Source organism: Coregonus clupeaformis, chromosome 36 (genome assembly GCF_020615455.1).
Source record: "Coregonus clupeaformis isolate EN_2021a chromosome 36, ASM2061545v1, whole genome shotgun sequence".
Lineage (NCBI taxonomy): Eukaryota > Metazoa > Chordata > Actinopteri > Salmoniformes > Salmonidae > Coregonus > Coregonus clupeaformis.
This window is the reverse complement of record NC_059227.1, coordinates 31484610-31503962: the sequence shown is the minus strand read 5'-3', so window position 1 is coordinate 31503962 and position 19353 is coordinate 31484610. Positions and strand designations below refer to the sequence as shown.

At 44.9% G+C, this 19353-nt stretch overlaps 2 protein-coding genes across 2 annotated transcripts; both read right to left on the bottom strand.

Annotated features, from left to right (window-relative positions):
- Positions 1-7890: 7890 nt before the first annotated feature.
- Positions 7891-11515, bottom strand: LOC121552193 (enhancer of rudimentary homolog). Its single transcript, XM_041864917.2, has 4 exons — positions 11366-11515; positions 10749-10836; positions 10152-10272; positions 7891-8771 (listed from the first exon to the last, which is right to left on the bottom strand). Exons 1-4 carry the CDS (start codon positions 11366-11368, stop codon positions 8669-8671), a joined length of 315 nt encoding a protein of 104 aa, XP_041720851.1. The 5' UTR covers positions 11369-11515; the 3' UTR covers positions 7891-8668.
- A 945-nt stretch (positions 11516-12460) lies between these two features.
- Positions 12461-18637, bottom strand: paplnb (papilin b, proteoglycan-like sulfated glycoprotein). Its single transcript, XM_041865481.2, has 11 exons — positions 18492-18637; positions 17187-17247; positions 16979-17081; positions 16733-16863; positions 16299-16607; positions 15685-15861; positions 15194-15344; positions 15025-15096; positions 13442-13589; positions 12988-13066; positions 12461-12866 (listed from the first exon to the last, which is right to left on the bottom strand). The coding sequence occupies exons 1-11, from the start codon at positions 18635-18637 to the stop codon at positions 12573-12575; spliced, it is 1671 nt and encodes a 556-aa protein (XP_041721415.2). The 3' UTR covers positions 12461-12572.
- Between the last annotated feature and the right edge of the window lie 716 nt (positions 18638-19353).

Below are 19353 nucleotides of genomic sequence, written 5' to 3'. Positions count from 1 at the left end.
AGTTCACATGTATGTGGTAGGAATTAACCATGTCCAGTAGATGGCGATAGTATTGGTTTTAGTAGCTACGTTTCCATCAATTTGTCCAGTGATTTTTTTGTTGACATTTAGAAAGTTCTCATAGAACATTGATGCAACAATTTCCTGCTATGGTGCGTTTCCATTTAATTGTCTTGTGTCTGTAAAAACAGCTGGACGTAATGACGTCACACCTAAAAATACACATTTTGAAGTTTTCAATTATCCATTTAGGCAAATTGCGCATTAGTAAATTAGCGACAGCCTGTATGCCCTCCCACCTATCTGTTTCATGTCTCAGGTAGCCTGCAAAAGCCAGCATGGATAGAATGCAAGAATTGACTAATATTTACCATATTCTAGTAATTCTCATGTGCCAATTTATCGCTGCAGTCTGTGCCATCGTCCCCAGACGTCAGTGTGAAAATCAAGCCTTTCACCAGATTATGCGAATGGCCCCTCCACTGTGCCATGCGCCAAACCCTTGGCAACGGCAGCATAACCATGGGAAGTAGGGGTGCTGATGGTGCTGCAGCACCCCATGATAAATGAGAATACTTTTTTTTTTTTATTGACAATTTTTTTCACAAAATTAGTGCACTGGGCCTTTATTATGCCAGTATGAGTGGACCAAAATAGTTGTCTGCAGGGCAGGTAGAAATAATTATCTCCCCCCACCCCTAAACATCTTAGGAAGTTCTGGGAAGTGATTGTCCTGGGGCATTTCAAGGAGAGCCTTTGGCTTCAACAGGGGCAGACTGGCCGTCTGGCATTTCGGGCAAATGACAGATGGGCTGGTCCATTTTTAGCCCAGTGGGCATGTCTAACTTATAAAAAATAAAAAAAATATCAGGCTAATAATATGCCTCAAGAAAAATAAATGGGCCTGTATGGGGGTCCCGAGGAAAAAAACGGTCCTGTGTGTTAGAAATGCCAAGGGTGATTTCTGATCCCAGTCTGCCCCTGGGCTTCAACATTTTAGAATGTCCCAACCAACATTGGAGCATTTGTGTGAGATCATAGGACCATTTCTTGCCTAGCCCCCGTGCTCCTGTACCGATGCGACCCCAGGCTGATGTTGATGTAGAAGGAGTACAAGTACCTCTGCTGATCGCAGGAGATCCTGCATATCCTCTCCTCCTGTGGCTGGTGAAGGGCTTCTCACGGAGGAGGAGGACACCTTCAACCTCCGCCGGAATTGCATCTGAGTAGCTGTGGAGCACACATTTGGGGGAGATGGAGGATCCTCTCCAAACGCTCCGACATCCACTACACCTTAATGAAAACCGTGGTCTTGTCATGCTGTGTGCTGCACAACCTCTGCAAGGGGGAGAGGCAGAGATTTCTCCAACCGGATCTTGGTGAGCGCCAAGAGAATCTCTACGACGCATAGCCACCTCGCCATCGACACCAAGGCACACCAAACGATGTGGCAAACATGATAAGAGATCCTCTGGTAAGACACCTGGAAAATATGGTAGTCTAAACAGCTAACCAAATCATCCTTTGTATTCTTATTTGTCTTGTCAAATTTCATTTCCTCAAACTTTGTTTTGTAACATGCAGCCGTAATAATCTTTTCATGTCCTTTTGGGATGTCTCTAAGTAAAGGAATAGAGCCCCCCTTGCCTATTGTGGGCCAAAAACAAATGTATTGGGACTGCAATTTTGTGAAGAACCATGACACTTATTTCAGGTTGTTGCAATGCCATTATTATTTCGAAATATGTCCAAAAAACAAAAGCATTTGCTAGTACTTTAAGATTATTTAATTTTTTGAAAATAAAGACATTTGAAAAAAAGTTATTTTTCAAGTTAAATTGATTGAAGCGTGATTGATCACTCCAGAGAACGTGCATCCACTGCTCCAGAGTCCAATGGTGGCAAGCTTTACACAACTCCAGCCGATGCTTCGCAATGCGCACAGCTATTTAAGACACACCCGTTGCTGACAGGTGTATAAAATCGAGCACACAGCCATGCAATCTCTGTAGACAAAGATTGGCAGTGGAATGGCCAGTACTGAAGAGCTCAGTGACTTTCAACGTGGCACCGTCATAGGATGCCACCTTTCCAACAAGTCAGTTTGGCAAATTTCTGCCCTGCTAGAGCTGCCCCGGTCAACTGTTAGTGCTGTTATTGTGAATCGGAAATATCTAGGAGCAACAACGGCTCAGCCGCGAAGTGGTAGGCCACACAAGCTCACAGAACGTGACTGCCAAGTGCTGAAGCGCGTAGTGCGTAAAAATAATCTGTCCTCGGTTGCAACACTCAATACCGAGTTCCAAACTGCCACTGGAAGCAACATCAGCACAATAACTGTTCGTCAGGAGCTTCATGAAATGGGTTTCCGTGGCCGAGTAGCCGCACACAAGCCTAACATAACCATGTACAATGCCAAGCGTCGGCTGGAGTGGTGTAAAGCCCGCCGCCATTGGACTCTGGAACAGTGGAAATGCGTTCTCTGGAGTGATCAATCACACGTCACCATCTGGACGAATCTGGGTTTGGCGGATGCCAGGAGAACGCTACCTGTTCGAATGCATAGTGCCAACTGCAAAGCTTGGTGGAGGAGGAATAATGGTCTGGGGCTGTTTTTCATGGTTCGAGCAAGGCCCCTTAGTTCCAGTGAGGGAAAATCTTAACGCTACAGCATGACATTCTAGACGATTCTGTGCTTCCAACTTTGTGGCAACAGTTTGGGGAAGGCCTTTTCCTGTTTCAGCATGACAATACCCCCGTGCACAAAGCAAGGTCCATACAGAAATGGTTTGTCAAGATCGCTGTGGAAGAACTTAACTGGCCTGCACAGAGCCCTGACCTCAACCCCATCGAGCACCTTTGGGATGAATTGGAACGCCGACTGCGAGCCAGGCCTAATCACCCAACATCGGTGCCTGACCTCACTAATGCTCTTGTGGCAGAATGGAAGCAAGTCCCCTTAGCAATGTTCCAACATCTAGTGGAAAGCCTTGCCAGAAGAGTGGAGGCTGTTATAGCAGCAAAGGGGGGGACCAACTCCATATTAATGCCCATGATTTTGGAATGAGGTGTTCGACGAGCAGGTGTCCACATACTTTTGATTATATAGTGTATGTTGTATCTACATAGGCCTTATTATATGGGCTAGCCAACCCATTTTCTGCATTGCTTCAGTTAGTAGCAAAGTAAGCTACAGCCTTATGATAAGCCAATGCCAACCTAAAAGTTTAATTTCTTAAGAGGAATTTATACATAGGCCTACCTGTAGGTATACTCTCCAGGTTGTCATCCTCCTCCTCGTCCCTCAGGGCAATTGTCATCACCTACGTGGAGATTGAGAATCACAACATTATTGCAAGTTACCTTGCTGTAGTCCTAAAGCCTAACGTAACATTACTTACCAGCACGTGAGCTGTTATGTTGGTGTGCATTGAAACAACAACAGGTCTTTGTCCTAGGATTTCATTCCTTTCCGATAGGAAACGTGCTTTTACCTCCAGCACCACTATTTCTTCATACAGGTAGCGCTGTTTCAAGGCCTTCCACTTGCATCTTAGGATGTGACAGCCTTTGTTATAGTCCTTACTCTGCATGTCCTTATTTACAGTAATTGTTCAAACAATGAGGCATTTCTTTGGCATTTTCCATCTTAAACAGATGTTGTGTTTCACTCTTGAATCAAACCAAAAAACACTTTGGTCTCTTCCTCCATCCCCTTGAATCTTTGTGTGCTCGGCAGGGTTTGAATGGCGCTGGAGGGTATAGCAGCCGTTTTTACTGGCTCCTGACCAATTGTGCTATTATGTGTGTTTTTCTGCGCTGATCTTAACTTATTTTGTACATAATGTTTCCGCCATCGTTTCCTATGACTGAAAAGAGCTTCTGGACATCAGAACAGCGATAACTAACGTATATTTGGATGAGGATTTCTACTTCAATGAGTCGGAGGCGAAACACATACTGCTCATACCGGACCAGGCCCAAATCCCTGACACTCGGAAAAGGAAGAGGCGGAGACTACATCGCCGAGTAGATAAACCGCCTCTACCCTCTGTTCTATTGGTGAACGTGCAATCACTGGAGAATCAACTGGACGAGCTCCGTTCCAGACTATCCTATCAACGTGATCTGAGGAACTGTAATATACAGTGAGGGAAAAAAGTATTTCATCCCCTGCTGATTTTGTATGTTTGCCCACTGACAAAGACATGATCAGTCTATAATATTAACGGTAGGTTTATTTGAACAGTGAGAGACAGAATAAATAAATAAAATCCAGAAAAACGCATGGCAAAAATGTTATAAATTGATTTCCATTTTAATTAGGGAAATAAGTATTTGACCCCTCTGCATACAGGTACAGGTATCAAGCTGAGTGTGCTCCTAATCTCAGCTCGTTACCTGTATAAAAGACACCTGGGAGCCAGAAATCATTCTGATTGAGAGGGGGGTCAAATACTTATTTCCCTCATTAAAATGCAAATCAATTTATAAAATTTTTGACATGCGTTTTTCTGGATTTGTTTGTTGTTATTCTGTCTCTCACTGTTCAAATAAACCTACCATTAAAATTATAGACTGATCATTTCTTTGTCAGTGGGCAAACGTACAAAATCAGCAGGGGATCAAATACTTTTTTCCCTCACTGTACTATGTTTTTCAGAGCCGTGGCTGGTTTTTCTATACAATCGGCAGGACAGAACGGCAGCGTCAGGTAAGCTCAGGGGGGTGGTGTGTGTCTCTTTGTTAACAACAGCTGGTGCGCAATCTCTAATATTAAAGAAGTCTCGAGGTTCTGCTCGCCTGAGTTAGAATACCTCATGATAAGCTGTAGGCCATACTATTTACCAAGAGAGTTTTCATCTATATTTTTCGTAGCTGTCTATTTACCACCACAAACCAATCCTGGCACTAAGCCCGCACTCAACGAGCTGTATAAGGCCATAAGCAAAAAAGAAAACGCTCACGCAGAGGAGGTGCTCCTAATGGACAGTGATTTTAATGCAGGAAAAATGAAATCCGTTTTACCTCATTTCTACCAGCATGTCACCTGTGCAACTAGAGGCGAAAAAACTCTAGATCACCTTTACTCCGCACACAGAAACGCATACAAAGCTCTACCTCGCCTTCCATTTGATAAATCTAACCATAACTCTATCCTCCTGATTCCTGCTTACAAGCAAAAACTCAAACAGGAAGTACCAGTACGGAAGTGGTTCGATGAAGCGGATGCTAAGCTACATTATATTGTATTTTTTTGTGATTTTTTTTTGGTATTCTTTCTTAAAACTGCATTGTTGGTTAAGGGCTTGTAAGTAAGCATTTCACTGTAATGTTTACACCTGTTGTATTCGGCGCATGTGACAAATACAATTTGATTTGATTTGCAGGACTGTGTTTCTCTAGCACAGACTGGAATATGTTCCGTAATTCTTCCGATGGCATTGAGGAGTTTACCACATCAGTCACCGGCTTCATTAATCAGTGCATCAATGACGTCATCCCCACAGTGACCGTAAATACATATCCCAACCAGAAGCCATGGTACAGGCAACATCCGCACTGAGCTAAAGGCTAGAGCTGCAGCTTTCAAGGAGCGGGACACTAATCCAGACGCTTATAAAAAATCCCACTACGCCCTCCAACGAACCATCAAACAGGCAAAGCATCAATAAAGGACCAAGATCTAATCCTACTACACCGGCTCTGACGCTCGTCGGATGTGGCAGGGCTTGCAAACTATCATGGATTACAGAAGGAAACCCATGCCTTTATGCTCGTGTCGAGGCAAGCAACACTGAACCATGCATGAGAGATCCAGCTGTTCCGGGCGACTGTGTGATCACGCTCTCCGTAACCGATGTGAGTAAGAACTTTAAACAGGTTAACATTCAGACGGATTACCAGGACGCGTACTCAGAGCATGCGCTGACCAGCCGGCAAGTGTCTTCACTTACATTTTCAACCTCTCCCTGACTCAAGCAGATCACCATAGTCCATGTGCCCAAGAAAACGCCACGGTAACCTGCCTAAATGATCATCGCATCGTAGCACTTACATCTGTAGCCATGAAATGCTTTGAAAGGCTGATTTGTATTGTTTAAAAAAAATCATTCTTACAAAAAAAAACAGAAAGGCTGGTCATGGGTCACATCAACACATTCATCCCAGACAACCACTCCAATTCGCATACCACCCCATCAGATCCACTGCATTCCACACTGCCCTTTCCCACCTGGACAAAAGGAACACCTATATGAGAATGCTGTTCATTGACTACAACTCAGCGTTCAACACCATAGTGCCCTCCAAGCTCATCACTAAGCTTAGGACCCTGGGACTAAACACCTCCCTCTGCAACTGGATCCTGGACTTCCTGACGAGCGGCCCCCAGGTGGTAAGGGTAGGCAAGAACACGTCTGCCACGCTGACCCTCAACACAGGGGCCGCTCAGGGATGCGTGCTTAGTCCCCTCCTGTACTCCCTGTTCACCCACGACTGCATGGCCACACACAACTCCAACACCCCCATCATTAAGTTTGCAGACGACACAACCTGATCACTGACGGCGATGAGACAGCCTACAGGGAGAAGGCCAGAGACCTGGCTGTGCGGTGCCAGGACAACAACCTCTCCCTCAACGTCAGCAAGACAAAGGAGCTTATCATGGACTACAGGAAACGGAGGGCCGAGCACGCCCCCATTTACATTGACCCCCTATCTTTTGTTGCACTGACTCTACACTACACATACTACATTGATACTCCCAACACACACACACTTTCACATATGCTGCTGCCTAGTCACTTTCACCCCTACCTACATGTACCCCTGCACATGGACTCGGTACCGGCACTCCTTGTATATAGCCTCGTCATTATTTTATTGTGTTACTCTTTCCTTTTTTTATTAGCACATCTTTCTCACTTTAACTCTGCATGGTTGGGAAAGGGCTCCAAAGTAAGCATTTCACGGTAAAGTCTACACCTGTTGTATTCGGTGCATGTGACAAATACATTTGATTTGGAGTGCCGATTTATAGTTACGTGATGACATCACGTTCCCCCGCGTACCTTCAAAATGAGTCAGCATTAATCACATTCGAAAAACACTTTCCATCATTTGTCGCAATAAATGAAGTTTGACCAAAATATAAATCCACCCCTGTTGAACGGATAAAAACTTCCATTTTTTAGAAAATGTCTCCTATATCTGCCATTTCACGTCACATTTGAGACATTGCTTTTGTCGAATAAACCTGGGTCAATGGAAACCTGTCTAGTGACAGGCTAGTTTTAGTCACAGGCTTCTGTGGGGCTGCATCTCGAGCAGCCCGCCACATTTTAAAGCAACAGCACACAGGTTTCAAAACATGTAAGACAAGAAGAGCCTCTCAGCATCACTTGGTGCAAAACACAAAATATGAAGAAATATCCAGCTAATGATAAGGAATCATAACTACTACATATTAAATTATTTGGAAGAATCTTTTCAGATTCATGTTTCCCTGGAGAATCATGTTTCATCCTCAGGTATTTTACCAAATCAAATAAGTTCCCGCTCTCATTCTTTGTCAAAAATTCTATCCATTTGTGAATTTTCATTGCACTTGTACCAAAGATGAGCTATATATATATAAATAATCTTTACATAAAGAAGCTTTGCCTCTTCCACTCTGCTTGTTCTCATCTTCTCAGTATAAAAGCATAGATGAACTCTGTAGTATATTGATATGCTTTCAGTAAAATACACTCCACATAAAATCTGAAAACAATAGTTAATTTCCTGTATTCAGAGAACATTAAAAACATGAAATCAGATGTCAGGCAAATACCAAATAGGTTTACAAAAGACACAGTGAGAATGACGGTAGTAAGTGGGGCAAATATGGAAGATGAATCTACTGACACTTTAATTTCACCCTAAATCAAAACATTTGAATTTCAGTTTAAATGAACAAATCACACTCTTATCGGTCACCCTCAGTGGCATGTTTCAATTCAACTCTCCCTTACAGGTATAAAAACAAAGCAAATAGTCACACTCATATCCCTCTTCCTTCAACAAAAATAAAAAAAAATACTGAAAGAAAAATAGTACTTTAATAGTTGTCCTGTTTTTAGCTCATTTTCCTTCTGTTCAATAGAACCATTTTCACCAAGCAACTAGCCCCTCCCACAAATAGACCCAAACAAATGACAGGCTTGTCTGCCGAGCCCCACCCCATAGATCACTGTCATGTCTCCCCACCCCCAGATCACAGTCCCTGTTCGAATACCTTCAATATACTTTTCTCCCTTCCTTGGAGTACTCATTGATCTGATCTGGTTGGATTGGCAAAAGCAATAGGTTGATAACCTTGCTCTCATCTATCCAATCACTTCTAGATCTGTGATTATCTCAAGGAAGGCAGGATGCACTTTGTGTTGTGTGTACTCGAACAGGGCCACTGTCCCCCTCCCTTTATACAGCCCAGTAATAACCCCAACCAATAAAACCAAGGCCCACCCCTACCCCCATCTGATGAAGGATGAAGTTGCCCCTATGCACTGGTCCAGAATCAGTTTTTTACCTCCTAGTGGTTTGGGTTCTGATTGGGGTAGAGCAAACTGACCCTAGATCTATGCAATGGGGGCAACCTCTTAGCTACCTCCCTTCCTGCCTGCCTCTACTTCCCAGCTTGTTGGGCCTGACGCCGCAGCAGCACGTAAATCTTCTCCTTGATCCAGTCTTTGTTGTATGGCTGGTACGTCTGAGTGTCCGCCCGGTACCTGAATGGAGAGTAGGAGGTTAGTATTCATTAGCCAAACTGAATAAAACAGACAAACTGGGAGGAAATACTGTACTTCCAACAAGAAACGCTCATTTTCTGTTGCAAAACATTTTGAATACGACCCAGGAGAGACATGTCATGAACATTTGACATTTTAGTCATTTAGCAGACGCTCTTATCCAGAGCAACTTACAATTAGTGAGTGCATACATTTTTCATACTGGCCCCCCATGGGAATCAAACCCACAACCCTTGCGTTGCAAGTGCCATGCTCTACCAACTGAGCTACAGGAGGGCCAATAGGATTAGGATAAGATTGTTCTCCCATGATATTAAGCTCAATTGGTACAGATATTCCTGGGGTCAAATAGCCTAGCAGACCTAATTATTACTGGGGGGGAAATACAGAAGGCAATTCTTAGTCACAATCCAAAATGGACCCCTAGTCCCCTAAACCTTGGCAGAACTGTGAAATGACAGGATAGACCAGGGTCGTATTTACTAGGAACGGAAGCAAACAAGCCGAAACGGGGAGGGACTACCTGAACTTGTCCAATAAGAAACGCTTGTTTTTTTTCTCTTCCATTGCAAAACGTTTCGCTACAGTGTCGACTAATAAATACAACCATGCAGTATAACAATAGCACCTCTGGTACGCAAGGTGGATTTAACGCTACACCACTGGGCTCTAACGGTGAGGTTCTAAACCCCTGCAACATATCCAGAACCTTCCCAAGTTCTCTCACATCACCCCGCTCCTCCACACACTCCACTGGCTTCCAGTTGAAGCTCGCATCTACTACAAAACCATGGTGCTTGCCTACGGAGCTGTGAGGGGAACGGCACCTCCTTACCTTCAGGCTCTGATCAGACCCTACACCCAAACGAGGGCACTACGTTCATCCACCTCTGGCCTGCTAGCCCCCCTACCTCTATGGAAGCACAGTTCCCGCTCAGCCCAGTCAAAGCTATTCGCTGCTCTGGCACCCCAATGGTGGAACAAGCTCCCCCACGACGCCAGGACAGCAGAGTCACTGACCACCTTCCGGAGACACTTGAAACCCTACCTCTTTAAGGAATACCTGGAATAGTATTATAGTAATCCTTCTACCCCCCTTCACTACCACTGTCTTTTGTCTAAACTAACACCTGACTTATTTCACCTGCTAGCACTGACTTGTTTAAAGAAATGTACTTATTGTGATCGAGATGTAGTTGTCCCTAATTGCACTGACTTTGCTCACAGCTGCTTGTTTGAAGAAGTGTACTTACTGTGATCAAGATGTGGTTGTCCCACTGGCTATCCTAAGGTGAATGCACCAATTTGTAAGTCGCTCTGGATAAGAGCGTCTGCTAAATGTTCTACAGCACTACTTACACTAGACAGCTGAGGTCCGCCAAGTCGTCAATGAAGTCAAACAGCTGGCTGATGTCATAAGTGATGGAGGGACTGTTGGGATTCATCCTCTTCAGGTGCTCTTCGTACATTTTACACACACCTGGATCAGGAGGGACACAGGGTGAGACATAGAACTAGGCTACATCATGTGAAAATACTTTTGAGTTAAGGACAAAACACAGCGCCGACCAACAGTTCAAAGCAGCGGGTGACAACGAAGGGTGACAACGAACGGTGACATTGTGGAATGTCATTGTAGAATGCCACCATGTAAAATCGTCGGGAAATTAACAAAGTGACGGCCGATGTTCTGGTAGAGGCGACAGGAGGCCAGCCGCTTCTTTTAACCATTCATTGGCACAGTGTGTTTTGTTCTTTAAGTAGGGCCTACACCGGGGTCGTGTTCAGTAGGGCATACCGTAGCAAAAATTAACATGAAAATCTGTCTTCTTATTGCCCGTTCCGGTAGTAGCCTATACCTCCCTATTTAAAAACTTTTCTCCCTACTGGGAACAACCACTTCAGAGACACTGAGGCTCAAACTGCACTACTCCGTGTCTGTAGACCGATTCTCACCTTCCATGCATTCGTTGACTGACTCGTAGTCGGCATATGTTCGCCCCTCTGGTCTCTTAGTTGGCTGGACAAGCAGAATTGTGTGTGACTGTAAAGCAGAGAAGAAGAAAAAACAGTCGTTTGTTACATATACACTTACATTTGGCCTATACTGTAACAACCAAACACACCGACCATGACATTGTCTTCCACAATTGCATTAAGTAAATGTTGTTATTGTTGCACACTTTACCACTGCTCAACTGGTATTATTATACAGACACAAAGTTACAATTTATCCAATAAGAATTGAGCAGACGGAATTTGGCCTGACGAACCATTTCCTAACGAATCAGCTTTGCTTACTGTCTCGATAACGCATGGAGTTGCTGTTATTGTATGATACATCCACGAAGCTAGCTAACATTAGTGTAAATTACTGCATTTAGCACATTAGGCAAATGTGCATCTCACTAATAGTTAGTGAAGTCGCGAGATCCTGCCAGAGCCCTGTGGCTCGGGCTAGTGCTAGCCAACTAGCCACAGTTTTAGCTAGCTAGCTCAGCAAGAGCCGAATGATTGAATAATGTAGTTTAGACTGCACTGTACGAACAAAAAGCAAAAACATTCACACTTACCATGTTTGTGCTGGTGTCCAATTAGGCTTTTAAAACTAGACTTACAGATTCAGCGTTTAAATGGCTGTTATACTGCTCTCCTAGCCCCGTGAAATGCAGCTGTATGGAAAGAAATGACCGGAAAGGAAGTATTGATGGTTCGTTTGCGAACGGCTCTTTTGAACGGATATTTTTGCTGAACGTCGGGAATCGAATCGCAGCGGTGAAAGAGCCGTTCATTTGGCTCCCTGATTTGAATACTGCTACTACTGCTTTTGGAACAAAACAAAAAAACGTTTTTCTGAAGATTAGTTACAAAAGAATGGAATAGAGGGTAAATCCTCACTGCAGAAACAATACATAGTGTGGAGAGCGCGTCAATCTGGTCCACGTAGATTTTTTCAGTGATTAAAAAAAAGGAAGTAATAATTTGCCCAGGTTCAAATGTATTTGAACGCGCATTCCACGATCTGACATAATGGTAGACTACCTTGGTTCTAGGTCGATTTATAAGCATTTTGAACGAAGAGCCGTTTGGGAGCCAAATAAGCCGGCTCTTTTACGTGAACGGAGCCAAGTTAGCTGGCTCACCGAAAAGACTCGGAATGCCAATCACTAAAAAAAAGTTGAGAAAAGGTCAATTACATTTACATTTTCCTCATTTAGCAGACGCTCTTATCCAGAGTGACTTACAAATCGGTGCATTCACCTTATGATAGCCAGTGGGACAACCACTTTACAATAGTTTTTTTTTTTTGGGGGGGGGGAGTAAGGGGGGTAGAAGGATTACTTTATCCTATCCCAGGTATTCCTTAAAGCGGTGGGGTTTCAAGTGTCTCCGGAAGGTGGTGAGTGACTCCGCTGTCCTGGCGTCGTGAGGGAGATTGTTCCACCATTGTCTATTTCAAAGTAAAAGCACCTATTCAAAATAAAAGTCTCCATTTACTACTGGATATTTCTAACGCCAGTGATAAACCGGGGCCACTCTTCAAGTGTAAAAAGTGAATACAAATATATTATGATACAAGAAGAAGGATAACATGATTCAACAGATTTGTTCAGTTCAGTTTATTGATATCAACAATGACAGAAAGCACAGATAAATGGTGCAGGTCAGATTTTGGATGACATTTGTTCACAGATTAAGTAGTTTATGGTATTGCTTCATATCTTTCCTTTCCTCTGTACGGTGTGTGTGTGCCACTGAAACACATTCATACTGTGTCTCTTAAGACCGGGCGCGGTATGCTCTCGCCCTTGTACCCGCCCTTACCCTCACGCCAGACCGTGCGGGTGGGGGTGCCTGTCTTGGTGTCACGACGGCACCGCCACACTCCCTCTGGCAAACGTCCCTGGAGACAAAGTTGTTGGCATTGCCATGGCAACCGCTGTACCAGAACTGGGTGCAGCTGCCAGTGGCTGAGTTGTAGTAGAAGCGGGATGTCCAGTTGGCACAGGGTCCATCGTCACGTGACAGGGAGCACATATGGCCGGACTGAGCATGAGCTGGGGCGGAGTGGTCCTGCAGAGAGATAGAGAGAGAGAGAGAGAAAGTCAGAGACAGACAGACAGACAGGCAGACACACAGACAGACAGACAAACGGGTGGTATAGTAAGGCATAATGGATGGTAGCAGCTCTTACCACGTGTGGGTGGTAATCAGCACATCCTGCTCTTCCATGACCCTGAGCAGGAGTCACCCCATCCAGACAGCAGCCGTACCTGACAACCAGACACACACACAGGTACGATATAGATCACAAACAAAGAGGTAGCTGGTATGAACAGGCAAACACAAAGACAGCTGAGACAGAAACACGGACACAGACGGCATCCATATAGGCCAACGAGTTGAAAGTCACTAGTTGGACTGCAAGTAACTTAAATTTTTGTCACAATCAACCTCTGTGTGCCATGTGTGTTCTACACTATGGTGATCAAATCAAATCAAATTTTATTGGTCACATACACATATTTAGCAGATGTTATTGCGGGTGTACCGAAATGCTTGTCAATGCTTATGCAATGCTATCTCTATCTGAACGTTATGTAATGTTCTGTAGCGTTGCGCCGTAATGAACAGACCCTAGGTCTTACCGGGTGCGTTCACAGTCATCTGTGGGACAGCCCTCTCCTCTATGCCCACCAGCGGATGTGTGGCCATCCGGGCAGCAGCCGTAGTATGACTGGGCGCAGTGGGGACCAACCACAGCGGTGGAGTATGGGTCGTATACTGTGTTAGTGGCTAAAGAGAGCACATATAAGGTCACATGTTTACATTATGTATACACATAGCCTGTCCTTAATGACAATGGCTTACCAAGACAAACTTCCAAAAGGACTAATTCAAGGTAAAAAGGCGTGGGAGCACTCCACAAAGAAAGGCAGAGTGATTTATTTTTTCACTCTGAGGAAGACGTCAGCTTGACGTTGAAACGTCAGTTATCTGTTCGCATCCTGTACAATGGATTAAAGTGAGCAAAAATAAATACATCTCTGCCTTTTTTTTGTGGAGTGCTCCAACTCCATTTGACCTCGAATTAGTCCTTTTGGAAGTTTTTCTTGGTAAGCTCTTCTTTTGTTTTTTGTCATTGTTGTTGATCTACCCGCCTTTCCTTTGTTTGGTGAAGCGGGAAGGCCCACCTGAACTCTAGAGTATACTTAATGTACATATACAAATATACAAATATACAAATATACAAAAAGTAAACACCCAACTGGATAAAAATTAGCATGTTAAGAATACATAGAACTGTAGTAGTGGCATAGGTATGTTTAGCTAGACAGTATATTTTCAGATTTAGATATAGGTCTACCACTTTGGCAAGTGGAACCTGTCTTGTATATATGTAGCTATGATTTTATGATGGATTACAACACTGCCTAGACCCCTCCAACTCAACTCTGGACCTGGAAGCCAGTTCCACTGTGTTTTTTCATTGTTCCCCTCTCATCAGGGACCGATTTAGACCTTGGACACAAGGTGGGTGAAATTAATTATCAGGTAGAACAGAAAACCAGCAGGCTCCGGACCTCGTAAGTTAAGAGTTGGATACACCTGGTCTAGACGTAGAGAACTGGGACATGCAGTATGTACTATAACAGAATGGTGTTTTAGCACCACCATCAAAGGAGGCTGGTGGCACCTTCATTGGGGAGTATGGGGTCGTGGTAATGGCTGGAGCAGAATCTGTGGAATGGTATCAAATACATCAAATACATGGTTTCCATGTGTTTGATGCCATTCCATTTGCGCCGTTCCAGATATTATTATGAGCCGTCTTCCCCTCAGCAGCCTCCACTGACCACCACCAATCAGCCTACACCACTGTACACACACCTGTTGTTACTATGACAACTAGCGTAGCCGTGTCAGAAAATGACTGCTGTCTGAACTTGCTGTTTGGACAGTCTGTAGACCAAAACGGATTTGAAAACAAAACTGATTGGAGTGTTAAGGCTTGTAGGGTGAACAAGGCTTACGGGAAGTGTGCTTTAGCCTGAGGAAAGATAGTCTGATTTGTTGGAGTGAGGAATGAGTGATAAATAAAAGGTAAGCTATTTCTGTCTCTACTTAATTATCCCAAGACAGTCTACACACATGTATGATTATAATTTCACACACAAATTCATACACATACATGCATAGAGACAAACACTTCCCTGATACACACACACACCTGAAGGGTCATAAGGCACAAATCCTCTCAGAGTTCTATCATGTCCTCTTGGGTCGTGGACACTTGGTACACCTAAAAAGAGAGGGACAGGCATGAGTAGAAACACACACACACACACACACACACACAAACACACATGCAGACACACACACACAGGGATTGGACTCACTCTGGGCTTCATGGCAGGCCTGGGTGTTACAGTGCTCCACGGTGGGGGGTCTTGGGTGGGGGGCGCATCTGTCCTCCCCATGTGGGTTCTGCTCTATGTCCATACACACCACCCTTCTCTCACGCACCCCTCCACCACACTTCTTAGAGCACTATAGGGACAGAGAGAGAGAGAGAGAGAGAGAGAGAGAGAGAGAGAGAGAAACAGAGAGAGAGAAACAGAGAGAGAGAAACAGAGAGAGAGAAAGAGAAAGAGAAACAGAGAGAGAGAGAGAGAGAGAAAGAGGGAGAGAGAGCGAGAATGATAGGATAGAGAGGGACAAAGTGACACAAAAGTAGGGAAAGATGAGAGGATACATAAGGGTGTACTGTAGTCTAATGTCGAAAGTATCTCTCTCACTCTCTCTCTCATTGTTTATGTATGTCGTTTAAAGTGTTTTTGTAATGTATGATTTTGACCCAAAAACATTAAAAAAAGGTTTTCTCTCTCACCAGTCCGAAGTCATTGACGTGCCAGCTGATGTGGGTATGACAGGGTAGATTGTGGCAGGCCTGGACTGTGGGTGGACGTGTCAGACCACTGCAGGCCTGCTCCCCAAGGTGCTCTCCTCCCGCCCCCACACAGAACACCTCCCTGGTCTGCTGGCCATCACCACAGGTCACTGAGCACTGGACATTGGACATATCGTTAGGGAATCATTCTGTGTGACACTGTAGTTGTTTAGTACAATAGTTTACACCTCGCTGCTATGAAGAGAGGGAGGGAGGGAGGGAGACAGTATGTTGAACATGATGTTATGTTCTGACAGACACATCTTGTTGACAGCCCCTCTTCCACAACCAGCCTCTACTCCAGTGTTTCCAGAACCTCCCTTTGAGAGCCTGTCTACTTATTGGATCTAGTCCAGTGCGAGCACACCTTATTCAACTGGTCAACTAATCATCAAGCCCTGATGTGTTGAGTCAGGTGTGCCAGTACTGGAATGGCTCAAATAAGTGGAATGGCTCGGGGGGACTGAAGGAGAAGTTTGGGAAACACTCCCCTAATCTACCCTCTGTCTTCATACTGCTAACATCGACTCTATACTGGCTATACCGGTACCCACCACACTGTAGCTGGAAACACTGTACTCGGCACACTGCTGCTGGTTGCAGGCCTGCTGGCTGGCCGGCCTGGGTAGTCCCTGGGAGATGCAGTAAGAGTCGTCCACCACGTGGGGTGCCGTCGAGTCCTGGACCATGCACTGTACACTGCGGTGCTGTGTGCCTCCGTTGCAGGGGGCTGAGCACTCGGACCAGGCGCTGTATGTGTAGGCGTACGTGAGGGACTCTCGGTGGCGGAGGTTGGTGGCGGGAGCGGGAGGGGCGGGCACCACGTCACGGTCCATGCCTAGGATCTCTCCGTTGCTCACCGCCTAGACATCAGATAAGAAGAGAGATTAAGACAATATGAGTGTGTGTGTGTGTGTGTGTGTGTGTGTGTGGCATGTTGAACTATTAAATGTTGTATGAAAAGAAGGACATAAGGTTAGCACTATACCCTGCAGATGCCTTCGATACAGATGTCACTGCGGCCCACATTGCAGGGTGTCCCGTCCACCACGGCAGGCCTGTGTCTGTAGAAGAAGTTCTCTCCACGGGGGACGCAGTTCAGCTCACATGGGTTAGACGCTTCACAGGTAAACGGCAAACGTGAGTCATTCTTCATGTATGTATAATGTGGATATGGGTAATAATTCACAGTGAAATATTAAACGTTATTATTTGCATACAATCCCTATTTTACCTCCATGGTATGGCAGCCAGGTGTAGCGTTTGCTCTGGAAGTCCATCCTATCAAACTGGGCACACTGCTCCTCACGGATATCCCTGGAACCCACTGGACATGCCTGCATGGAGCAATTACAGACAATCTCAGTCTGTTAGTGTTTTCATGGGGGGATTGTGTGTGTGCGTGTGTGTGTGTGTGTGTGTGCGTGTGTGTGTGTGTGTACCTGCGTATTACAGGTGCGGTAAGATTTTGAAGATCCCACGCAGTTGTTTCCTCCGTCTGTCCTGCAAGTCAAAGAGAAGGAGTGTCAGAAAGACATACAATCCTCTCACACTCTCTCTCTCTGTCTCTCACTCTCTCTCTCTCTCTCAACTTTCTCTCTCACACACACACTCTCTCTCTCTCTCTCTCTCTCTCTCTCTCTCTCTCTCTCTCTCTCTCTCTCTCTCTCTCTCTCTTCTTCTCTCTCTCTCTCTCTCTCTGTCTCTCTCTCTCTCTTCTTCTCTCTCTCACACTCTCTCTTAACTGTCTCTCACAAACACTCTCTCTCCCTTCTTCTCTCTCTATTCTCTCTCACACTCTCTCTCTCTCAACTCTCTCTCTCTCTCCTCTCTCTCTCTCTCTCTCTCTCTCTCTCTCTCTCTCTCTCTCTCTCTCTCTCTCTCTCTCTCTCTCTCTCTCTCTCTCTCTCTCTCTCTCTCTCTCTGTCTCTCTCTCTCTCTTCTTCTCTCTCTCACACTCTCTCTTAACTGTCTCTCACAAACACTCTCTCTCCCTTCTTCTCTCTCTATTCTCTCTCACACTCTCTCTCTCTCAACTCTCTCTCTCTCTCCTCTCTCTCTCTCTCTCTCTCTCTCTCTCTCTCTCTCTCTCTCTCTCTCTCTCTCTCTCTCTCTCTCTCTCTCTCTCTCTCTCTCTCTCTCTCTCTCTTCTTCTCTCTCTCGCTCTCTCTCACACTCTCTCTCAACTCTCTCTCACAAACACTCTCTCTCTATTCTCTCTCACACTCTCTCTCTCTCACACACTCTCTCAACTCTCTCTCTCTCCTCTCTCACACACTCTCTCTCTCTCTTCTTCTCTCTCTCGCTCTCTCTCACACTCTCTCTCAACTCCCTCTCTCACACACACTCTCTCAACTCTCTCTCACACACACACACTCTCTCAACTCTCTCTCAACTCTCTCTCTCTCTCTCTCTCTCTCTCTCTCTCTCTCTCTCTCTCTCTCTCTCTCTCTCTCTCTCACACACTCTCTCTCAACTCCCTCTCTCACACACACTCTCTCAACTCTCTCTCACACACACACACACTCTCTCAACTCTCTCTCAACTCTCTCTCTCTCTCTCTCTCTCTCGCTCTCTCTCTCTCTCTCACACACTCTCTCAACTCTCTCTCTCTCTTTTTCTCTCTAACTCTCACAAACTCTCTCAACTCTCTCTCAACTCCCTCTCTCACACACATACCTCTCTCTCTCTCTCTCTCTCTCTCTCTCTCTCTTCTCTCTCTCTCTCTCTCTCTCTCTCTCTCTCACCTTGCAGTGATACATTGCCTTGCCCTCATGGCTACTCCAGTGCCACAGGGTCGACTGCACGGCCCATAAGCCCCGTATTCCCCCCAGTAGTCATTGCTTGGAGCCGTTAGCTGGAACACAACAGCAGTGAGCACACCAAACACCATAACCCGACTGTAAACACAGTACTTAGTAAGTATACACCAGAATAGCAAGTGGAAAACATCCTATCACCACAAACAATTCCATATCATTACACAAACATTTTACATACCAGTATGGAAACTATATATGACTATGTGTGCCTGTAATGTGTAATGACATGAGTTGTGTTGTATTATTGCTGTTTTATGTACATGTTGTGGTATCATGTAGTAGTATTAGATTATCATATGTATTTCCTGTTGTTTTTGTTTTCTTTGTCTTCCATTGAGGACCTCATTGAACATTTGCTTTGTACAACACTGGTATACAGTGAGCTCCAAAAGTATTGGGACAGTGACACATGAATTGTGGTTTTGGCTCTGTCCTCCAGCACTTTGGATTTGAAATGTTACAATGACCATGAGGTTAATTTGAGGTTATTTTCATCCATATCGGGTGAACTGTTTCAAACTTACAGCACTTTTTGTACATAGTCCCCCAATTTTAAGGGACCAAAAGTATTGGAACAAATTCACTTATGTGTATTAAAGTATACTGAACAAAAATATAAACGCAACATGTAACTATTTCAAAGATTTTACTGAGTTACACAGTTCATATAAGGAAATCAGTCAATTGAAATAAATTCATTATGCCCTAATCTATGGATTTCACATGACTGGGCAGGGTCACAGCCATGGGTTGTCCTGGCCCACCCACTGGGGAGCCAGGCCCAGCC